The sequence below is a fragment of the Elgaria multicarinata genome, chromosome 8 (assembly GCF_023053635.1).
Source record: "Elgaria multicarinata webbii isolate HBS135686 ecotype San Diego chromosome 8, rElgMul1.1.pri, whole genome shotgun sequence".
In the NCBI taxonomy this organism is placed as follows: domain Eukaryota; kingdom Metazoa; phylum Chordata; class Lepidosauria; order Squamata; family Anguidae; genus Elgaria; species Elgaria multicarinata.
Window position 1 is genome coordinate 115,315,658 of NC_086178.1, and position 19,468 is coordinate 115,335,125.

Here is a 19,468-nt window from a genome sequence, read left to right on the forward strand (position 1 = left end):
CACATTGGCACCACTTTCGTAGCCAGTCGTTCACCCAGAGTATTTTTCTTTCCCTTTCTATTCCTCTTCCAAGAACTGGGAGGATGAATGAGAAAACTATCTGGGCCCCAAAGTTCTTGAATTTCCTTCCCAAAGCTTCAAAGTCTGATGTGATTTCTTTGTGGCTCCACTTGGCTGTATCATTTGTTCCCACATGGATGAGAAGAAAAGGATATGTGTCAGTGGGCTTTATGAGCTTTGGCTACCCTTCAGTCACGTCTCTAACGTGTCCTCCAGGGAGACAGCATACCTGGCGAGTCCATTGGGTGTTCATGACATACTCGAGTTATACTTTCCTCAACATAATTTCCTGAACTGCTAGGGTCTTGCTTCCTGAAACAAAAAATACATATTTGATGTTGCAGAGGTGTATCCCCAAAATAGCAACCACTTTCTTAAACGTTATCACAGATCCATGTTCTTAAATACATATGTATAAAAACACGTCTAAATGTATCTCTCCCATTGCTGGAACAGACTGATTTTTCTTCCATCATTGGAAGGAAGCAAAATACAGGAAACTCCTACCCAATCCTGGGGCTTGTCTACATGAAGGGTTTGCCCCGGGGTGGCTTTGCAGTAGCGGCACGTCATCTACATGGCACACCTGTCATTGTGAAGCCATCCGGGGGAAACCCTGGAAACTCCACTCCAAAAAAGTTGGGCATGTACCTCGACTTTTTTGGCAGCAGAGCCCATGGCACCCCCTGATTGGCCTGTAAAAGAAAAAAAAGGGGGGGAGGAGAAGAATGGGGCTGTTCCTCCCCCCGTTTTTTTTAAAATTATCTGTATCTCCGCAGCTGCACAGATACACATAATAAAAATAAAAATAAATGGGAGGGGGAGGAACGGGCAGCCAGAAGGAGTAGAGGTGGTTCGCCCTGAGTCCGTGCCCCCTCTTCTCATCCTCTTCTAGCTGCCTCGTTCCTCCCGCCTTTTTTCTATATTATCTGGAGATACAGATAATTAAAAAAAATTAAAAGAGGGAGGAGGAACAGGGCTGTTCCTCCCCCCCCCATTTTTTAAAAAAAACTTTTAAAGAGGTACTTTTAAACTTTGCACTTGCGTTCCTTCCTGTGCAGATGCCGGGAAGGAACGCAGGTGCGGGATCAAGGTGCCTCGTGCCACCAAAGCACTGCCATAAAGACGGGGGCCTGGAATGGAGCCTCTAATATTGGAGGCTTCACTTTGAGAGCATAGGATTGCTTTCTTAAGCTTGATCTTTTGAGCAATATCCTGGCACCCTGCATAGCACAATAATAAGCTGATAAAAAACATAGAGATTCAACAGCACTTCTACTGTAATTAAGCACTTCTCCTCTACTCCCAGGTTTTATAAAAATGGCAGTGTGATTTAGCTACTTCATATATCATAATCCTGATGCATTTCCAAAGTGAAAAAGAGGCTTATGCTGCCATGCATGCCTTTCAATATGAAGATGTAAGAGAAAGTATTGTATGAAATACTTTTGCCTTTATGTCCCTAATTTTGAAGGGTATATCCAGCAGTGGAGTAGATGTAAAGTTTCAGCGAGATTTCCTGGTTACAAATTTAAATGCTTAGCATTATTTCAGCCATAAAAAGGGATCACTTAGAGAATGATGAAGCTGTTTTTACAGCAAAGTGGGTTTTTTTTAAGGGGAGCAAGCTGCAAATAAATTTATTTCCATATAAAATTGAGAATTAGTTGCTATGCATTGTTTTTAAAGAAGCACCAATGCTCAGCTTTCCTTATGCTGCAGGAATAAAGCAATGATGATTCATAGAAACAATTTCCTCAGATTTGTAGAAATCTCTCTTCAAGAGCAGAAGCTTATTGTAGCATGTTGAACACACATTAGATGGAAAACTAGATGAGTCTTCTATGTCTTCTTGCTTCTGGATTTGAGATGTTATTTGAACATGCAACGAGAGAATAAAATGATGGCCTGGGGACTCTGTTGACTGAGGCTGTGATTAGAATCATAGAATCGTAGAGTTGGAAGGGGCCTAAAAGGCCATTGAGTCCTGCTCAATGCTCAATGCAGTTATCCACCCTAAATCATCCCTCACAGATGGTTGTCCAGCTGCCTCTTAAATGCCTCTAGTGTGGGAGAGCCCACCACCTCCCTAGGTAACTGGTTCCATTGTCATACTGTTCTAACATTCAGGAAGTTTTTCCTGATGTCCAGCCGGAATCTGACTTCCTGTAACTTGAGCCCGTTATTCTGTGTCTTGCACTCTGAGCTGTCCAACATGGCCACGCTGGGTCCTCTTGCCCAAGGATTTCACGGAGTCACCAGACAACAGCAGAATCTACCAGGTGGCAGTTTCATTCGCATTTCTAAATTGCAGCTGCTACCTGGGTTCTTATGCTCATCAGGTCCATCCGGAAGCTGAGTCTGAGGAGCCTAATTGCATTCCCTCTAGTCAAGCTGGGTGCTTTCTGGGTTGCTCCTATCTGAGAAGCACAGATGGGATTAAAAAGGGAGGCAAAAAGGGCATTTTGCCATGCCCCCCTTCTCCCACTCTATGAACATTCTTCCCCCTCTTCCCCCAAAGATTTGTTCTTGTAAATGCAGTATTGCTGACTTTTGTTTCTGATTTCAGCCCTCGTACCATGATCTCCTACAGTGATTAAATCAGTATTGTTGATTTAGCTCAACTTTTAAAATAGGATGCAGACTTTCTCACATGCCAGTTGCATGGGTGTATTTTGTGTTATTTTAAATGTGTGGAGTGCTTTTGAAAGGCTTTGTGATTCCATGGAATGTGTCATTGCTTTACCGATAGACTCCAGCAGGTGAAGTAACTGTGTAAGACGGCTGCTTTTTCTCTGTGCCTCTGTCAATCAATTATGTTTTCTGCTGAACTGAACCAGTGTGAAATTAAGTCACGGTTGCAGCATGTGTTTAAACTGTTAGGGAAAGGCACATATTATGTGAGATTAACTCTTTCCTTTCTTCTGCTCTCTTAATTTGCTCTTTAACACTTTAGGGCTTGAGGGACAGTACCCAGATTTTCATATTCTTCTTAAATAGAAAGGTCCATGAATAGCTGTCCTTCACCTGTGTGTTTAAAGATTTCTATCATCAGAGCCCAAACATTTTGGTTGGCTAACAGCAAAACATTAGGTGTTGTCTGGTTGATGGCAACCCTTACGTGGCTCGGGAGCTGTGCTGTATTCCCTGATTTTGTGCTTGGCTATGAAGTTGTGTTCAGAGTGCCTCTGAAGCCAAGTGCAAGGTGGAAGTTCTTATACTTCTTCAGCTCAAAGGAGCAGCAGACCAAGATTCCAACTACCAGAACACACCCACATATTATTTCAGCTAATAGGGCAAGGCCTCCCTTCTTAGTAGTCATTTCAGCAAGGAAGGAAAAGCTCACGTATTTGTGACTTTAGCCAATAAGAATTACAGTGCTTTCTCTGTTGCAGACCTTTCTCTGTTGCAAAGATTAGCAAATCCCCATAACTCAGCTCTTACATGCACTGCAGCAACAAGCGGTAAGAATAACCAGACAGTTTTAAATTTTCATTAACTTAAAGAAAAAAGTGATTCCTAGTATCACTTTCCTTCGCTGACAAGATATGTCCCAATGCTCCTAGCACCACTTGTCATCAGGGTGACCCAGTACTCAGACTCTTACTGAAGGTGGCTGGGAGTGGGGAGAAGCTGCCAGCGCCCCAAACATCAATTTGTTTCTGTTACAGTATTGTAGCAGATAAGCATATATTGCAGCTCTACTCAACATACGAATCAGAGTCTTTCACATTGATGTCTGTTGTGTTATCATATAATAGTGCAATACCAGTATTCACTATTTGGTGGCTTATGTTTGTTCTCACTAGTGCTTTACATAAAAGTGAGCCTGTGCTCTTCCTTCGAGATCATGGCTCAGGATCATGGCATGGGTTTGACTTTGCAGTATTCTGCCCCCTTGCACTTGCTGGGGATCATTTGCTGGAGGACAAGAAGTGACAATATTTTCTTCTTCCTCTTTTGCTTTTCTCTTATTTATTTATTTATTTATTACATTTCTATACTGCCCAATAGCCGGAGCTCTCTACCTGTCAAGTTCATAACTGAATTTTTATAGTATTTATAGTAATTTGTTTATAGTATTTATATCCTGCTCCTCAGCAAAAAAAGAAAGTTAAAGAAACAAAAGAGAAAAAAGGCTACCACAGCAGCTTACAAACTGTAAGTTAAAGTCAGTCCCTGTCTTCAGGCTTACTGTCCAAAAAGACATGACACACAAGGAAAAAGGAATGGTGAGGGAAGATAAAAATGAAGTCTTTCAGCAGGACTAGTGGAATGGGCCCTGGTTCCCTCCTCCTCACCCTCTGTTAGAGCCTGTCAGGATGGCTGCTAGTGGTGACCGTTGAGGGAGGAAGAGCCTTCATGGGGGGGGGGGGGGGCTTTCAGCAGAGCTGGTGGAATGGCCCTGTTTTCCCTCTCACTTTGTAGCTTTTGTGTGGGAAGTGTAGAGAAAAGGCAAGTAATTGGAGACATGGTAAAAGTGTGTATAATTATGCATAGAATAACGTAAATGAACAGGGAGATTTTTTCTCTCTCCCTCTGAATGGAGGGAGATGCAGGGTAGATTAAAGTACTACTTCATGCTATACATAGTTAAACTACAGAATTTGCTGCCACCAACTTTTCAAAAGTGTTTTAAAAAAGGGTCTAGTGATGATGGCAATATGTGATCTCTATGGTCTGAAACAGCATGTTTCTAAAGATCATTTGCTGGGAGACAAGAGGGGGGCAATATTTTCTTTTAGAACATAGAACAAAATGTTTAAGATGAGGTGTTCATTTATTGCTACTGCCCTTTAACACACACCCCTCCCCAAGATTTCTAAAAGTTACAAATTAGGAAGACTTATATATGAAGACTACAGATATAAAATTTCTGGAAATTTTGAAGCCGTATGGAAAATTGGCTTTTTAATCCTCTCTGCAAGATTCCCAGCAGAGTTAGATCTTCCATTTCTTATTAAAATTATTGATCTATTGTATGTTTTACTGATAGATATTTTAGAAATTCTACAAGTCATGCTCAATTTTGTAACATGATACATCCTTGGCAGTTCAGTTTTGTTCTATAGAGTTCTGTGTTTCTGAGCTTTTTGCTGCTGTTGTTGTTATGTGGAGTAGTAGTGATTATTCTAAAACTCACATATGAGGGTTATTCCACCACTGTCACCACGTGGAGTGGAACAACATGTGAGATATCTCTCCTATGTTTCTTTCACAAAATAAAGTATAAATAAAAATTGAGGTCTGAGTCTATGGAACTCACTGCCACAGTTTTTCATGCAGTTCCCAGTAAGACTTTACCATTAGGGAATGCTGCCTCAGCCCTCAGTTTTAAACCTTTAACTGCTGCCACCCAAATAAATCCTCTATAAATAGCCTGGTTCCTATGATGTAGGCATAGTATTGACTAGAGACAACCTTTTAAAATGAACAAAAATTAAGATGTTAAGGGGAATTCTTGATTATGAAGGAGACAAAAGTTTGGTGTAGGCATACACGTACTCTGGATTTTAGGAAAGCTGATTTTAATAAACTCAGAACTATGATAAGTAAGGTCCCATGGCAAATGAGCCTAATGAGAAAAGGAGTGCAGGATGGGTGGGAGTATTGCTAAAAGCAATAAAAAGGCTTTCTTCAGATATGTGAGTAGTAAAAGACAGAGGGAAAAAATGGTGGTTCAATTGCTTAATGAGGATGGCAAATTGATAACAGATGACAAAGAAAAGGCTGAAGTGCTCAATTCCTACTTTGCCTCAGTCTTCTCCCAAAAGCGGCTGGAAAAAGTGAAGCAGAAGTTGAGGGGGCAGGATTACAGTTTGAGATTGATAAACAAATGGTCAAAGAACACCTAATTTCCTTGAATGAGTTCAAATCTCCAGGGCCCGATGAACTGCATCCTAGAGTAATGAAGGAGCTAGCGGAAGAACTCTCAGAACCTTTGTCTATTATCTTTGCAAAATCATGGAGACGGGTGAGGTGCCGGACGACTGGAGGAGGGCTAACAATGTCCCTATCTTCAAAAAGGGCAAAAAAGAGGAACCTGGGAACTACAGACCAGTCAGTCTGACATCCATCCCTGGGAAAATTCTGGAGCCAACATGGATTTGTCAAGAACAAGTTCTGTCAGACAAATTTGATCTAATTTTTTTATAAGGTAACCTCCCTTGTGGACCATGGGAATGCTGTAGACATCATATATCTTGACTTCAGATATATGACAAAGTACCACATGATATTCTGATTAATAAACTAGCTAAAAGTGGGCTAGATGGAACAACTATTAGGTGGATTCACAGTTGGCTACAGAATCGGACTCAAAGAGTACTTATCAATGGAACCTTCTCAAACTGGGGAGAGGCAACGAGTGGGGTACCGCAGGGCTCAGTCCTGGACCCAGTGCTCTTCAACATTTTTATTAATGATTTGGACGAGGAGGTGCAGGGAACACTGATCAAATTTGCAGATGACACCAAATTGGGTGGGATAGCTAATACCCTGGAAGACAGAAACAAACTTCAAAGTGATCTTGATAGGCTGGAGTTCTGGGCTGAAAACAACAGGATGAAATTGAATAGGGATAAATGCCAAGTTCTACATCTAGGAAATAGAAACCAAATGCACAGTTACAAGATGGGGGATACTTGGCTCAGCAGTACTACAAACGAGAAGGATCTTGGAATTGTTGTAGACTGCAAGCTGAATATGAGCCAACAGTGCGATATGGCTGCAAGAAAGGCAAATGCTATTTTGGGCTACATTAATAGAAGTATAGCTTCCAAATCACGTGAGGTACTGGTTCCTCTCTATTGGGCCCTGGTTAGGCCTCATCTTGAGTATTGCGTCCAGTTCTGAGCTCCACAATTCAAGAAGGAAGCAGACAAGCTGGAGCGTGTTCAGAGGAGGGCAACCAGGATGATCAGGGGTCTGGAAACAAAGCCCTATGAAGAGAGACTGAAGGAACTGGGCATGTTTAGCCTGGAGAAGAGAAGATTGAGGGGAGACATGATAACACTCTTCAAATACTTAAAAGGTTGTCACACAGAGGAGGGCCAGGATCTCTTCTCGATCCTCCCAGAGTGCAGGACACGGAATAACTGGCTTAAAGGAAGCCAGATTCCAGCTGGACATCAGGAAAAACTTCCTGACTGTTAGAGCAGTACAACAATGGAATCAGTGACCTAGGGAGGTTGTGGGCTCTCCCACACTAGAGGCATTCAAGAGGCAGCTGGACAAGCATCTGTCAGGGATGCTTTAGGGTGGATTCCTGCATTGAGCAGGGGTTTGGACTTGATGGCCTTGTAGGCCCCTTCCAACTCTGCTATTCTATGATTCTATGAATAGTTTACAAAATGGAATCAAACTATGATTTTATTAGATTGTAAGCCTATGCGGCAGGGTCTTGCTATTTACTGTTTTACTCTGTACAGCACCATGTACATTGATGGTGCTATATAAATAAATAAATAATAATAATAATAATAGTTTTGAGATTGCTTAAAGGTTTTTAAATGCTTGCTTACCATTCCTAATTGGTAGGACAGTCTTCCCAGCACTTGGTAGCTTTTCCTTCAGACCAGATTTCCCAAAACTCTACCCTAACCAGTTCCTCACAAACAGGAACAGATGCTATTTACCACTTTTCCTCTACCTCCAGCTCTTCCTCCTCCTTCTAGCTTCTAGGATGATTCAGAAGTTTCAGGGACTATTCGCTGGTCAGACATAAAATAGGAACCGAAAATGTATTTTATATATAACTTTGTTTTCTCATAAAATTATTATGTTTTCAAATAAAATTTTAACGTATAGTTTATTCAGACAATAATTACAATTTTACTGAGTTTACTTTTAAATGTTTGTAATTATAATTTTATGAACAAATGAAGTTATATATAATACATTTTATGTTCCTAAAGTAACAATGTGACATTAGATATATGAAGAGCAGTACAAAAATAAGTAATGCATATTTTTCAATTTCCCCCCAATGTCCCCTTCCTGAAGAAAATGTTTCCCCCCCTCATGGATTCAAAATGTCAGGAAATTTTACATCTCTAGAATCTAATAATAACCCCACCACATGGACAATCATATAAAAGAAGAATACATACACAACAGTGATGTAGTTTTCTAGAAAATTTTGAACTTAGGCTAATATGCATTCTGACACAAAATTGCAGGAAATCTTGCAGACAACTTTCAGTCCAAGGCCAGTAATGTTATTATTAACTATAGTGAGAATAGGTCTCCTGCAGTGCCATTTTCTTGGCAAAAAGGCAGGGTACAATTCAAATAAATAAATAAAATAAGTAGTTATTGGATGGTGGGATGAAACAAGTCTTACCTGGTGTTGTGTGGCCTGAACTCGCTGGTCTGCTGTGTCCTTCTCCATGCTTACTTCTGTGCTGCCTTCTGAGTCTCCATAGTCCTGGTCTTTCAGGAACCTGATACAGTTTTGTGGCTTGATAAACATAAAGCTATTTCTTCATTTGAGATGCCAATCCTCCTCCTACCCCTTTCAGAATCTCTTCCCTCTTGCTCTAATATTCTTATACTTTTCCCTCCCATTTAATGGAGGGGACTGTAAGACATAGCAGCCTGCCACAACTCTTTGAATCTGCAGCATGTTTTGCTGTGTTCTTGGAGAAGAAAGTACTGAAAAAGGGGGAAAATGCGACAGCAGTAAGTGTAGGAAAGGGGGTGCAAAATGTCTCACTTGGGCAATGCTCCCACTTTTATGTGTTGAACTGACACTTGTCAGTGCCCCTGCCCATTCAACACTAACCCAAGTCCTCAGCGACCTGCTGGTACCACTTTGTATATCCAACTCCCACTCCAGAATTATGTGGGGATTGTTTAGCCCTTGCATGATCCACACATGCTGGGGTTGCATGACACAACAGCCCTGAGCAGTGGTTGGATATGCAAAATGGCAGCAACATGCCTGCCGCAGATGAACTGTCATGTTGGGTGAACCGTCTCATAGTGTCTGGATTTAGATGTCGTGCTAGCAACCCCCAATTGGTGCTGAGTGCAATTTGCTGCACCCGGCAGGAACTGCAGCAAATCATGATTAATTAACCCATGATTTGCCAACATTATGTGTAAACATCTCCCGCAGCTTATGTATGCTGTTGTTTGGAGAGAATCATGTTTTTTTTAATATAAAAAGTGGGTTATTATATGTGAACTGCACCACTATATCTTTGAGTCCAGTTTTAGTGCTGCCATCAAACTGAAAAAGAAGAAGAGAATTCATTCTGAAAGACTAAGGCAATGTGTTGCTGTAGTTGGAAGCAAGCACAATATGAGAGACTGTAGATAGAATAGATATATAGAATAGGAGCAGTAGTTTATTTATGGGCAGAAAATATTTCCTTGCGAGATCTTGACAGTGATGAGCTCAGCCTCCAAATCTCAGCTGTTCCAGCCAGCCCTGTTTGGCAAGATGGACATCATCCATTCCATTCAACGTCAGCCAGTGTTTGAAATGCAACAGGTTGATCCTAGCAGCAAATAGATAACCCTAATTCTGTCCTAAGAAGGGTATATTGCCTGTAGAAAGAATATGTTAATTGCTTAGATGATATGGAAGTTAAAGCAGGAATCTTAACATAATGCTTTTCAGTGAACAAGTAAGTTTATAAGTGTCTTAACGCTTTCTCTTAAACTGATCTCAGAATTTGCTTCTTGGGGAAAAAAAATCAGCCGTTTTCATCATGAGCCCCCTCAGAGTAGTTCAGTGTCGGCAGCACAAAATTTAGCTTTAGTGCAGTTCTACAGTTAGCATTTTATTGTATTTCAAGGTCTTGAAAGCAATTTGCATATATCTTTGCATATATCTTAGTAAACTTTACATCAACCCTGTAAGGGCAGGTCGTTTTGATAGCTCTGTATTATCCCTTTATCTCCATAATTTGTCAAGGGGTTTAAAAATATGCTAGGCTCCAATATAGTCCATTGTTATCTCAATATTGCTTTGTATGTGCGCACATGTGTGTGTGTGTGTGTGCGTGTCAAGCCCAGATAGAGGGAAGGGGATTGGGACATTCTCGAAAGTAGTTAAAACAGACTGCAAATCAAACTAAGCCATGATAGATCTCAAAATACATGCAGAGCAAATCACTTGACAAATTGAGCAGAGCAGAAACTACAAATACAGCTTTTATATTGTATTTTATATTATGGTTTTATACTGTTGTTTTATACTTTGAATAGTTTAATTTTTGTGAACCGCCCAGAGAGCTCCGGCTATTGGGCGGTATAGAAATGTAATAAATAAATAAAGTTTGTCTCACACATATGTAGCCCTCCTTTCCTCCTCCTTTCTCTCCTGTGCAGCAACTACTCCCCCATCTCTCTATCTCTCTCTGCCCTCCCCTGCATGTATTAAGTTGTAAATGAGTGCAGTATGTAAGACTGTAGAATATGTTAACTTATTTCAACCAAAACACTTCATCCCAGTGTGCCATAGCAGTGTGATGATATGTTTAGGCAGTGTTTTTACAATTAAAACTCATCAGAATATTAAGTTTTATAAACTTTTTGTGTTTTATTCCATTCTTCCCTTCCATCTTCAATTGTATTAAAATATAGGTCAAGGACTTATCTATTTAAATTTTTCTACAAAATGTTTAGTTTATTTGAACTGTTTAAATAAATAAATAGCTGATGGTACAGCATGTATCTATCAGACATGAATCTCCTTCACAGGAGAAGCTGTTTTCTTTGGTCTTGTGGTAATAATAGATTTTTCATTATGCTATGGTTTTGTCTTTTACTCCAGAGCTTTCAGCAATTGAGCCTATTGTCTTCCTTCGACCCTTTTTGGAAGTTATCCGTTCAGAAGACACCACCGGCCCCATCACTGGATTGGCTCTGACCTCAGTAAATAAGTTCCTTTCATATGCATTAATAGGTATGGATCTAGAACAATTGTTTTCTCTTCTAATAACACCTAAAATCCATGCTTCAGAAAGCCATTGGCTCAGTAATGGATAGCTATATACCTTGAAATATTGTAACTAAACTGTGAAGTAACTATGCTGTGGATATTTCAAAAGAAGCAGTGGGGAGGTTCTGAAGGTCCTACTGCTTTCCAGCTAAATGCTGCCAGACTCAATTGCCTTGTAATGGTCATCTGTGTACAGCCATAGTTGGGCAGATGATCTGGAGGCGGACTAAACGTCATCTTTGCCCTGCGGTGGCTCCAAATTGGTGCTGCATCGGATATATGACGCAGCCGCTAATTTGGAGTCATTACGGTGCAAAAAGGCAAAGATGCACAGTAAAAAAAGTTGATACTTCTGCTGTTGGTCCTCGCTAAGTCAAAGTCCTGAGATACCTTGTTATTCTGATCCTTTGACATTAAATACAATGGGTCAGGCATCTGCCTAGTGTTCTAAAAAGCTTAGAATGAAACCCATTTGATTGGAAATAGGTGACTGAGTTTTTATCCAAAGAGATCCAGAAAAAGCTTCCTAATAATTTTTTGGAGTCATTCTGGATTGTGAGAATATGTCCCTATATTTTTTTACATTGGCTGCTCCACCAGAATACATATCCTCTACTTAGAATTTGCATAAAGGTCCTAAGGATTTAGTAGTTCATCCTCCTGAGAAGGATTCCTCTTGGTTGAGGTAATTCTGAAGGCATTTTCTTCATAATAATCACATCAGCCAGAAAGGATTCTGGAGATAACCCTTTTTGTGCTTTTTTTTTTTTTTGCAATAAATAGTTTGGCAGCTCAATCCATTATTTATCGTAAGGTTACATTTCTTTACAACTTTTAGCAGAAATTGATACTCCCTTAAGTTTTTCTGTCTGTTGAATGGGTGTGGCACAAAGGAGTTCTCAGGTTTTAGCTAGATTGGACTCTTCTTTTTGTTTGTGTTTGTAGTTGTTGGAGGGAGAGTTACCCAGGACTACCCTATTTCATTTTAGAATTTGCATACCAGAAGCAAGTTCAGGAATGGGAATCAAAGTATATTCCCTACCTAAGACTATGGCCACAGCTATCTGAGGGAGGTCACAATTAGAGGCAGGACCTGGGAGAAAGTTTTTTAAAAGGGCTTATTATCTACTTGAACAGATCTCCTCAAAGAGTGTGGTATGTATGGTGAGCCAATATCACTAACTGATAGCAGACATCGCTATCATGTTTTCAAACATATACTACATGAACTAGGGTTAAAATGCATGATAATTTAAATGAAGGTAGAGATCCTAAAAATCTTTAAAGATTAGAGCAGCTGTACTTTTAACAACTCACCTGGTCACCATAGCTGACTAGGAAGTTAACCAGGCAAGCTCAACCCCTACTACAGTAGTTTATTGTGTTTCCATACTGGGGATTGGGTCCAGATTTAGGCATGTGTAGAGATGTGAAGGCCTAGAAAAATTAGGGGGGAAACAGTTTTTCCATTTTTGCCAAAGCCTTTTTTTGTTTTTTGTTTTAGAAAAATTGAAAAAAAATGAAGAAAAAAAAGATTATGGATTTTTTTTAGCATGATGAATGAAATGTTTAAGACAAGGTGTTCATATATTTACTTCTCCAAATGATTTCTAAAAACTATGTACAGTATCAGATTATTACAATTTTTGTGCACCGAGTACAAGCAAGTCCTAGATTGCAAATTGAGACTACAACTCTCAAATGCAAGAGCAAGATGCATTTCTGCCTCTAGGGGGGCACTGCCACTGAAGCAGAGACTGAAACTGATAGTGATAGCTACAGCTCAGAAAATGTCTGATTAAATTTCATGCATATTCATTGAATCTTGGTCCCCCTTTTTCTCAGTTCTTTTTATGGGAATGGGTGTTTAATGTCCGCTTGACACTGTGCAGAACTAGTGGAGACATAAATAATTTTCTTTGTTACCAATGTTGATTGTTTCTTCTGGTTTTTTTAAATTGTTTTTTGCCTGCTCCTCATAAACTGGCAAAACCAAAGGGGTTCCTTACAGAGCAGGAGCTTGTAGCTCCATTTGTTACAAAAAAGTAAAAATTTAAAAAAGCAAATTGAATTTGTAATAATTGTTTGAATACCAAATGTTTTAGTATACCAAATGTGATAATTTTATGCCAAATCAGCTTGTACATAATTACATTTTATGTTCCTAAAGTAACAAAGTGACTTTCAGTCTGTAAAAATTGCTAATATTGCATTATTTAAATTTTTCCAAAAAATTCCATTTCCCTCCAAAAAAAGAGGAAAAAATCCCCCACCCACCCCCATGGCTTCAAAATTTCCAGACATTTTACATCTCTAGGCATGTGCAATTAGGCTGGCGTAATCAAATTTCTCCAGCCCTTCCTCCCCATGGCAACCCTTCCAGCCTCCTGGAAAGTTTATAGAGAATTGGGTGACCCTGCTGAAGGGGTGAGCTGTGGTGTGTGGTGCAAAATCAGGTGAAGACCTTCTGCCCATGGAAAGCAGATCTAATGCTGGAGGCACAGCTCCCTCCAATGTGTCCAGAATAGAAACTAAGAGGGGGGCTGGCTATACCCCTGCTGTAGTTCTGTCCTAGATGTGCAGTAGCCAAATCTCTTGCACATCTAGCATAGAAACAGGGCGAGCTGGTGGTGAAAGGACAGAGTGAGTCATATCTCTGCCACCAGTTCGCTTGGTTTCTATGGTGGATGAACAGAATGGGGCTTTGCCTCCTGTACGTCTAGCATAGGAACACAGTGAGCTGGTAGAGAAGGGGCAGGACGATTCATGTCTTCACCACCAGGCTACTTGGCTTCTATGCTGGGTGTGCAGAGGGTGAAGACTTTGTTCATAATTTGAACAAGTGCTTGAGTTTGATTGATGCATAGGGAAGGGAAATGAAAGCCCTGGAAATAAGAATGGTGGGTTTTGGTCTGGACGCAGGTTTTCTCTGGTCAGGGAAAATGCCAAAATTTGTCTTCTTTGTACAGATACTAACCATGAGGGCACAGCTGAGGGAATGGAGAACATGGCAGATGCTGTCACACATGCCCGATTTGTGGGCACAGACCCTGCAAGTGATGAGGTTGTTCTGATGAAGATCTTACAGGTATGTGGAGCAAGGCAGTTATTACTGTAATTCTTTGTACCTGATGTCTTACATATTCCAGTCCATGGAAGCTGGTTTTGGGAAGAGGGCTGTTTTGATTTCACTGCAACTTCATTTTTAAGCATATTTATTATTTATTAATTACATTTCTATACCGCCCAATAGCCGGAGCTCTCTCGTGTATCTGCATTAAAAGCTTTTCCAATGCAAATAATCCTTAATTGGTCTCAAGTGGGAGTTTCTTTTAATCTGCTGTGGCCAAAGCTAGGCTTTCTTGATGCAGGAGAGACAAGCGTGTGGAACCCAATCATCTTATGCAACAATGTATTGTTTGCACTCATTCACTGAAGATTGATCAGTTGTATTGATGGCATGCATCAGTTGAAGTTCATTTTCCTCTGTTTTCCACATGAGTTTTACACTGCCTGACATTGGTGTTGAAATGTCATTAGGATATAACATGTCGTATTGATTTGCTTTTCTTTCAGGTCCTGCGGACTCTCCTCCTCACTCCAGTTGGAGCTCATCTCACCAATGAGTCAGTGTGTGAAATCATGCAGTCGTGCTTCCGTATATGCTTTGAGATGAGGCTTAGTGGTAGGTTTTCAATGCAAGCAAGTATATCCCAAACTTTCACAAATGGGGAATCGTTTCCAGGAAATAGTAGGGATCCTATCTGCAATATGTCTGGATGCTGGGACATTAGCGAGCAAATAATATGCTGAATTTGTACCATTGAGTTTCCACAGCTTACTCAAGAAATTAGGGTTTTGTGTACCACTTTCTGCTCAGTTGCTTCTCTCTCTCTCTCTCTCTCTCTCCACCCACCACTCCCTATCAGCTCTGTAGCGCCACTTAGTGTATCGTTAACATTTTGCTGCACTTTTGAATCTGGAGATGGTTTTAATAAATTTTCAGTAATCCTTTGTAAACAACACTTGGAGGGAAGTCTACATAGAGAAGCCTCTAGATAATATCACACCGTGTAATGACACCTGTGTTATTTGTTTTTGTCTTCAGAGTTATTGAGAAAATCTGCAGAGCACACTCTGGTCGACATGGTGCAGCTGCTCTTCACAAGGTAAACCTCCTTGTGTTTGTCTCAGCACTGCTCAGATGGCCCTTCAAGGACAGAAAGATCCCACTCTTCCAAGTGTGTGTGTGTGCGCGTGCGCGCATGTGAATGTGTGTGTCTGCATGGCCTGAAAAGTTACCCAGCCCAAGCATTACCAGATCTTTGCATAACTTGATCGTTCACCAAAATGGATGTTCTCCGTGGATAGGTTATGGTGTCTCATTATTTATATCACCTATCCCGAACAAGCAAAAACATTATATTAAACTACTCTGAACAATATCAAGCAACATGAAACCCGATACAGATTAACGAAAATTAGAAGCTTTAATCAGTCAAAAAGGCTTTTACTAGGGGTGTACAGAGTGGGTCTGCTCCTCCCTGAAATTCAAGGTGGAGCTCCGATGAGGCGATTCCTTGCCCTGATTTTCAGGGTGGCTCTGTCTCCCTGCACCATCGGATTACTCGGCGGAAAACCGCTTTTTTTGGAGAACTGCTCTATTATCATCAATGGGAATTAACAAAAATGCTTACATCTCTGTCATTTGTAAAGATAAAGAGATGAAACTTGGCACCTTAGTAGGTCTTAAGTAGGGCTTTAGCCATGCCAAATTGGATGCAGATCCCTTCATCCCTTGACTGTTAGGAATTAAAAAAACACCTCCAACCATTCCTCACCCCATACACACACACACACACACACACACACACACACACACACACACTTCAGACGCACTTCATCTTCTCCCAAGAAAGCTTGCAGAAGTTTGAGAAACTAGAAACCTCCTACAAAAACTGAAGTCCTCTATCTCCATGTGTAACAAGAACACACTCACACTCACTCATTCAATAACACACAAAGGGGAGCGTGGGGTGGTACTACAAGAAGCAAATAAAAGCAGACAGACACACAGAGAGAAAATAAAACCAAGCAAAGAAAGCTGGCTCTGGCTGTGTTGGGAGAGGGCGGTTCCTTCTAGTTCCCCCCTGCCCAAAATTAGGCACACCCTTTTCTCTCTTGCTGCTGGTCCTTCTGAAGTGCAAGAGAAGAAGCCAGGTGTGGGTGGTCTTGAGGCTCCACCCGCACCGTCTCCTTCAAAATGCAAGTCTAGCGCCTGGGATCATTTTTGTTTAGTGGCGGAAGATCCCAAGTATGCTAGATCTTAAGAGGCTGCACCCCTTCAAACCAGTGGTCAGTCTCAAGCTGGCAGCAGCAGAAGTGCTATGGGTAAGACTCCTGCCCCCCACGCCTACAGGCAGGCCACTGGCCCCGCTGGATCAGTGGGGCAAGGGCAGAGGGGGCTTCAAAATTCCCCCAGATGGGAAGGTGCTAGGGAAAGCTGATGGAACTTTCCCAATTCCAGGATGTTCAGCCAGACTCAGCGGCATTGTGAAAGAGCAGTGCTACGGGCTCTTCCTTTTATAATTTGCAAACTCTCCCCCTAAGCAATGTGATTGGGGGGGGGGGGTAACAGGGATGAGATTGTGGCTATTGGTTAGCCACAGATGTCAATCTCAAAACTACCCCCCCTCACCCTTCAGCATCTTCCTAATATGGAAGTGTTCAGTTAGCCATCCATCAACATGAAATGAGCCCTCAAATCGCCTAAGAAATCTTCAGATACCTATTGATCCATTTGGGATTCCGAAGATCTTCTAACCGCACCTTGGGTTTCCAATGATTTTGAAACCGCCCCCTAACCGCACTGCGATTTCAGAAGTCTGTTGGACCCCTGGATTTTCGGTGCGGAGAGCACACCCCTAGCTTTTACATCCTCCTCAAAATGGATAGTCTTGGGCTCAGAGAGCTTACAAGGGACTAATGATCCCACCATGAATGCCTCTTTATGAACCTAATACTTTGACCTGGCTCAAATCCAAGAGCCTTGAACCCCAAAAGATCTCAAGGGCCACAGATGGACATATAGGAGTAGGTGGTGGTCTTTCAGTATGAGAAGTATGCAATGCACAGATTTTATTGTGTCATTGTCTACTTCTTATACTGAAGGACCACCACCTCCTCTGATTCTTTGCCCAAACAGAGGTGCTAATTTATCACTTTTTTCACATAACTATTGTTAACTTGCATGTTAGCCAGAGTTAGTCATGTGTGGATAGTTTAAACTGCAGTAAACAAAATCTCAGCAAGCATTAGGGAAGAGTATGCATTCTTTGCTTTTGACCCCAAGCCCTGTCTAAACTACACACCTCTCCAGAGGACTCTGATCCTGCAAGGAAGTACCAAAAAAGTGATGGAAACAGTGAAGAGAGATGTACTGGGTCAGTACTAAGAAAATTTGTCTATACAATATTGTGCTTCTGTTGGTGAAGCTTTTGGCAGCAGCTAGTTGAACTGATTTCCCAGAGTAGGATGTTCATGAACATGCCAACTGCTCAATGAGCGAAGCCATCAAAATGTTTACAGTCCAACTTCTGTTTGCAAAGGGAAAAAAGTCAGTTGGGCAAGAATGAAAACCTCACACAAACCCGGGTAGCATCTTACCAGATCAAAGGATCACTCCTAATTGAAGTTTGTGACACCATAAGCCCTGGGGAGATGAATGATCTAATAGATCCTTTTTACCTTTGTGACAATATTATCAGTATTTTCCCCACCTCTATCTCTTTTGTCCTGCCTGTCCCCACTTTGGTTAGGAGCACAGGTTATGGGGAATTTTTTTGACCAAGAAGATCTGGGGAGAAGAATGATCCTTTTTACCTGTTTCTATGGTCTGCCAGTCCCCCCCCCCTTGCTGTGGAAAAAGGCAATCAGCATTTAATCTGGGGGCATACACACTGAGTGCTATTGGCCAATAGACACGCTCAGATCCCTCCCCTCACTTCAGGCCGGGAAGAATGTTTGTGGCTGTTTTGCCATAGTGATAAAATGATCATCTAATTGCCAGTATCCTTGACTGCAAAAGGGCACCTCTCCAAGCCCCGTCACTTGGAAGAATCCCTGCTATTACTTTCACAGATTGGAGATAATAGTGGGGGAAGTGGGTGGGCGGGGGGAGTTGCATCTGGGTCTGAGTTAGCAGCTGGGGGAGTTCTCAGACTGCTGGCTCAGTCCAGTACATTTTCCCCATGGAAAGTCCATGGAGGGCTAGGTGAGAGTCAACCAGCCACCTCACCAAACCTGCATTGTCTTCTCTTGCCGTAGGAAAATCAACTATTCTGTCCATTTATGTTGGTGAGTGATTACATAGAGTGTCATCAGACAGGGGAAAAAATCATGTTTCCCTACTGTTGCTTTGCCTCCTGCTTCTGTCCCACAATAGAGTCAAACAGCTTCCTCTTTCTTCACACAGGGAAGAAAGAGGAAGCAAGCAACAACCAAGTTGCCCATTCAGTGAGCGTTTTTATTGTGTTGCTTCTCCTACACACAGCAGGAAATGACAGCAAGTTTCATTACAGCCCCCTAAAATTGGAATTTCTGGGTCTTTTTTTGTAACGGAAAAATGAGCAGAAGGAGCGGGAGATGCACAAGAGGTGGACAGCGTCATGAAAAGGACCCACGAAAATCCATGAGTGGCCAGTAACGAACCTGCTATAAAACACTTGTCTAACGACGCTCATAGATTGCTCATAGAGTTTTGATGTGAAATGATCCATCAGTAAGAAGCGTTGCACTTTGGGGAGAGGGAAGTGGTTCTTCTTCGTGGTCTCTATGCATCACACATATGGGCTTTGCGCCTGCGCAGAGACCAGACCGGAACCTTCTATAGCTGAGTGGAACGTTTTTGGCGGGAACCCCTCCCCCCACGCTACCGCGCATGTCCATGGGGTTCCCGCCCTTACCTCAGTTCTTCGTCGTCCGCCATTGTGCACAGACCTGTTCAACCGAACCTCTAGCGTTTCGTATAGTTCTTCTTTTTACTATCTTCTTCATTCTTCAATCTTTTCTAAACTCCTTCTAAACCTTTTTTCAAACTTTCTTATATCTAAAAAAATAAAATAAAATAAAATTATTGTAGATAAGTTTTCCTCAGCGACTTCGGTCGCGTGAGGCCTTTATGGCAGTTAAAGCCCCGTTTAGAAAGTGCGTCAAGTGTGGGGCCAAACTTCCACCGACTGACGGACACTCTCTTTGTGTCGTGTGTTTGGGTGAAGGACACGTTGTTGAGACCTGCCACCACTGTATGTCTTTTACAAAACAGACAAGAAAAAACCGAGCCGACCGACTCCGTTCGATACTGTGGGAAAAGGCTCTCAGGGCCACGGAGGCCCCTACAATGGAGAGAACGGCGGTTGATAAGTCCGTTACTCACAAAACGGCAGTTCGTAAGAC

General features: G+C 41.6%; 1 protein-coding gene across 4 annotated transcripts in view; it reads left to right on the forward strand.

Annotated features, from left to right (window-relative positions):
* GBF1 (golgi brefeldin A resistant guanine nucleotide exchange factor 1) overlaps positions 1-19,468 on the forward strand; it is a 209,735-nt gene that overhangs the window by 66,406 nt on the left and 123,861 nt on the right. For all 4 annotated transcript variants that reach the window (XM_063133220.1, XM_063133218.1, XM_063133219.1 and 1 more), the window contains exons 4-7: positions 10,847-10,978; positions 13,984-14,102; positions 14,591-14,699; positions 15,123-15,183. In XM_063133220.1, coding sequence (XP_062989290.1) covers positions 10,847-10,978; positions 13,984-14,102; positions 14,591-14,699; positions 15,123-15,183 — 421 coding nt within the window. The remainder of the gene's footprint in view (positions 1-10,846; positions 10,979-13,983; positions 14,103-14,590; positions 14,700-15,122; positions 15,184-19,468) is intronic.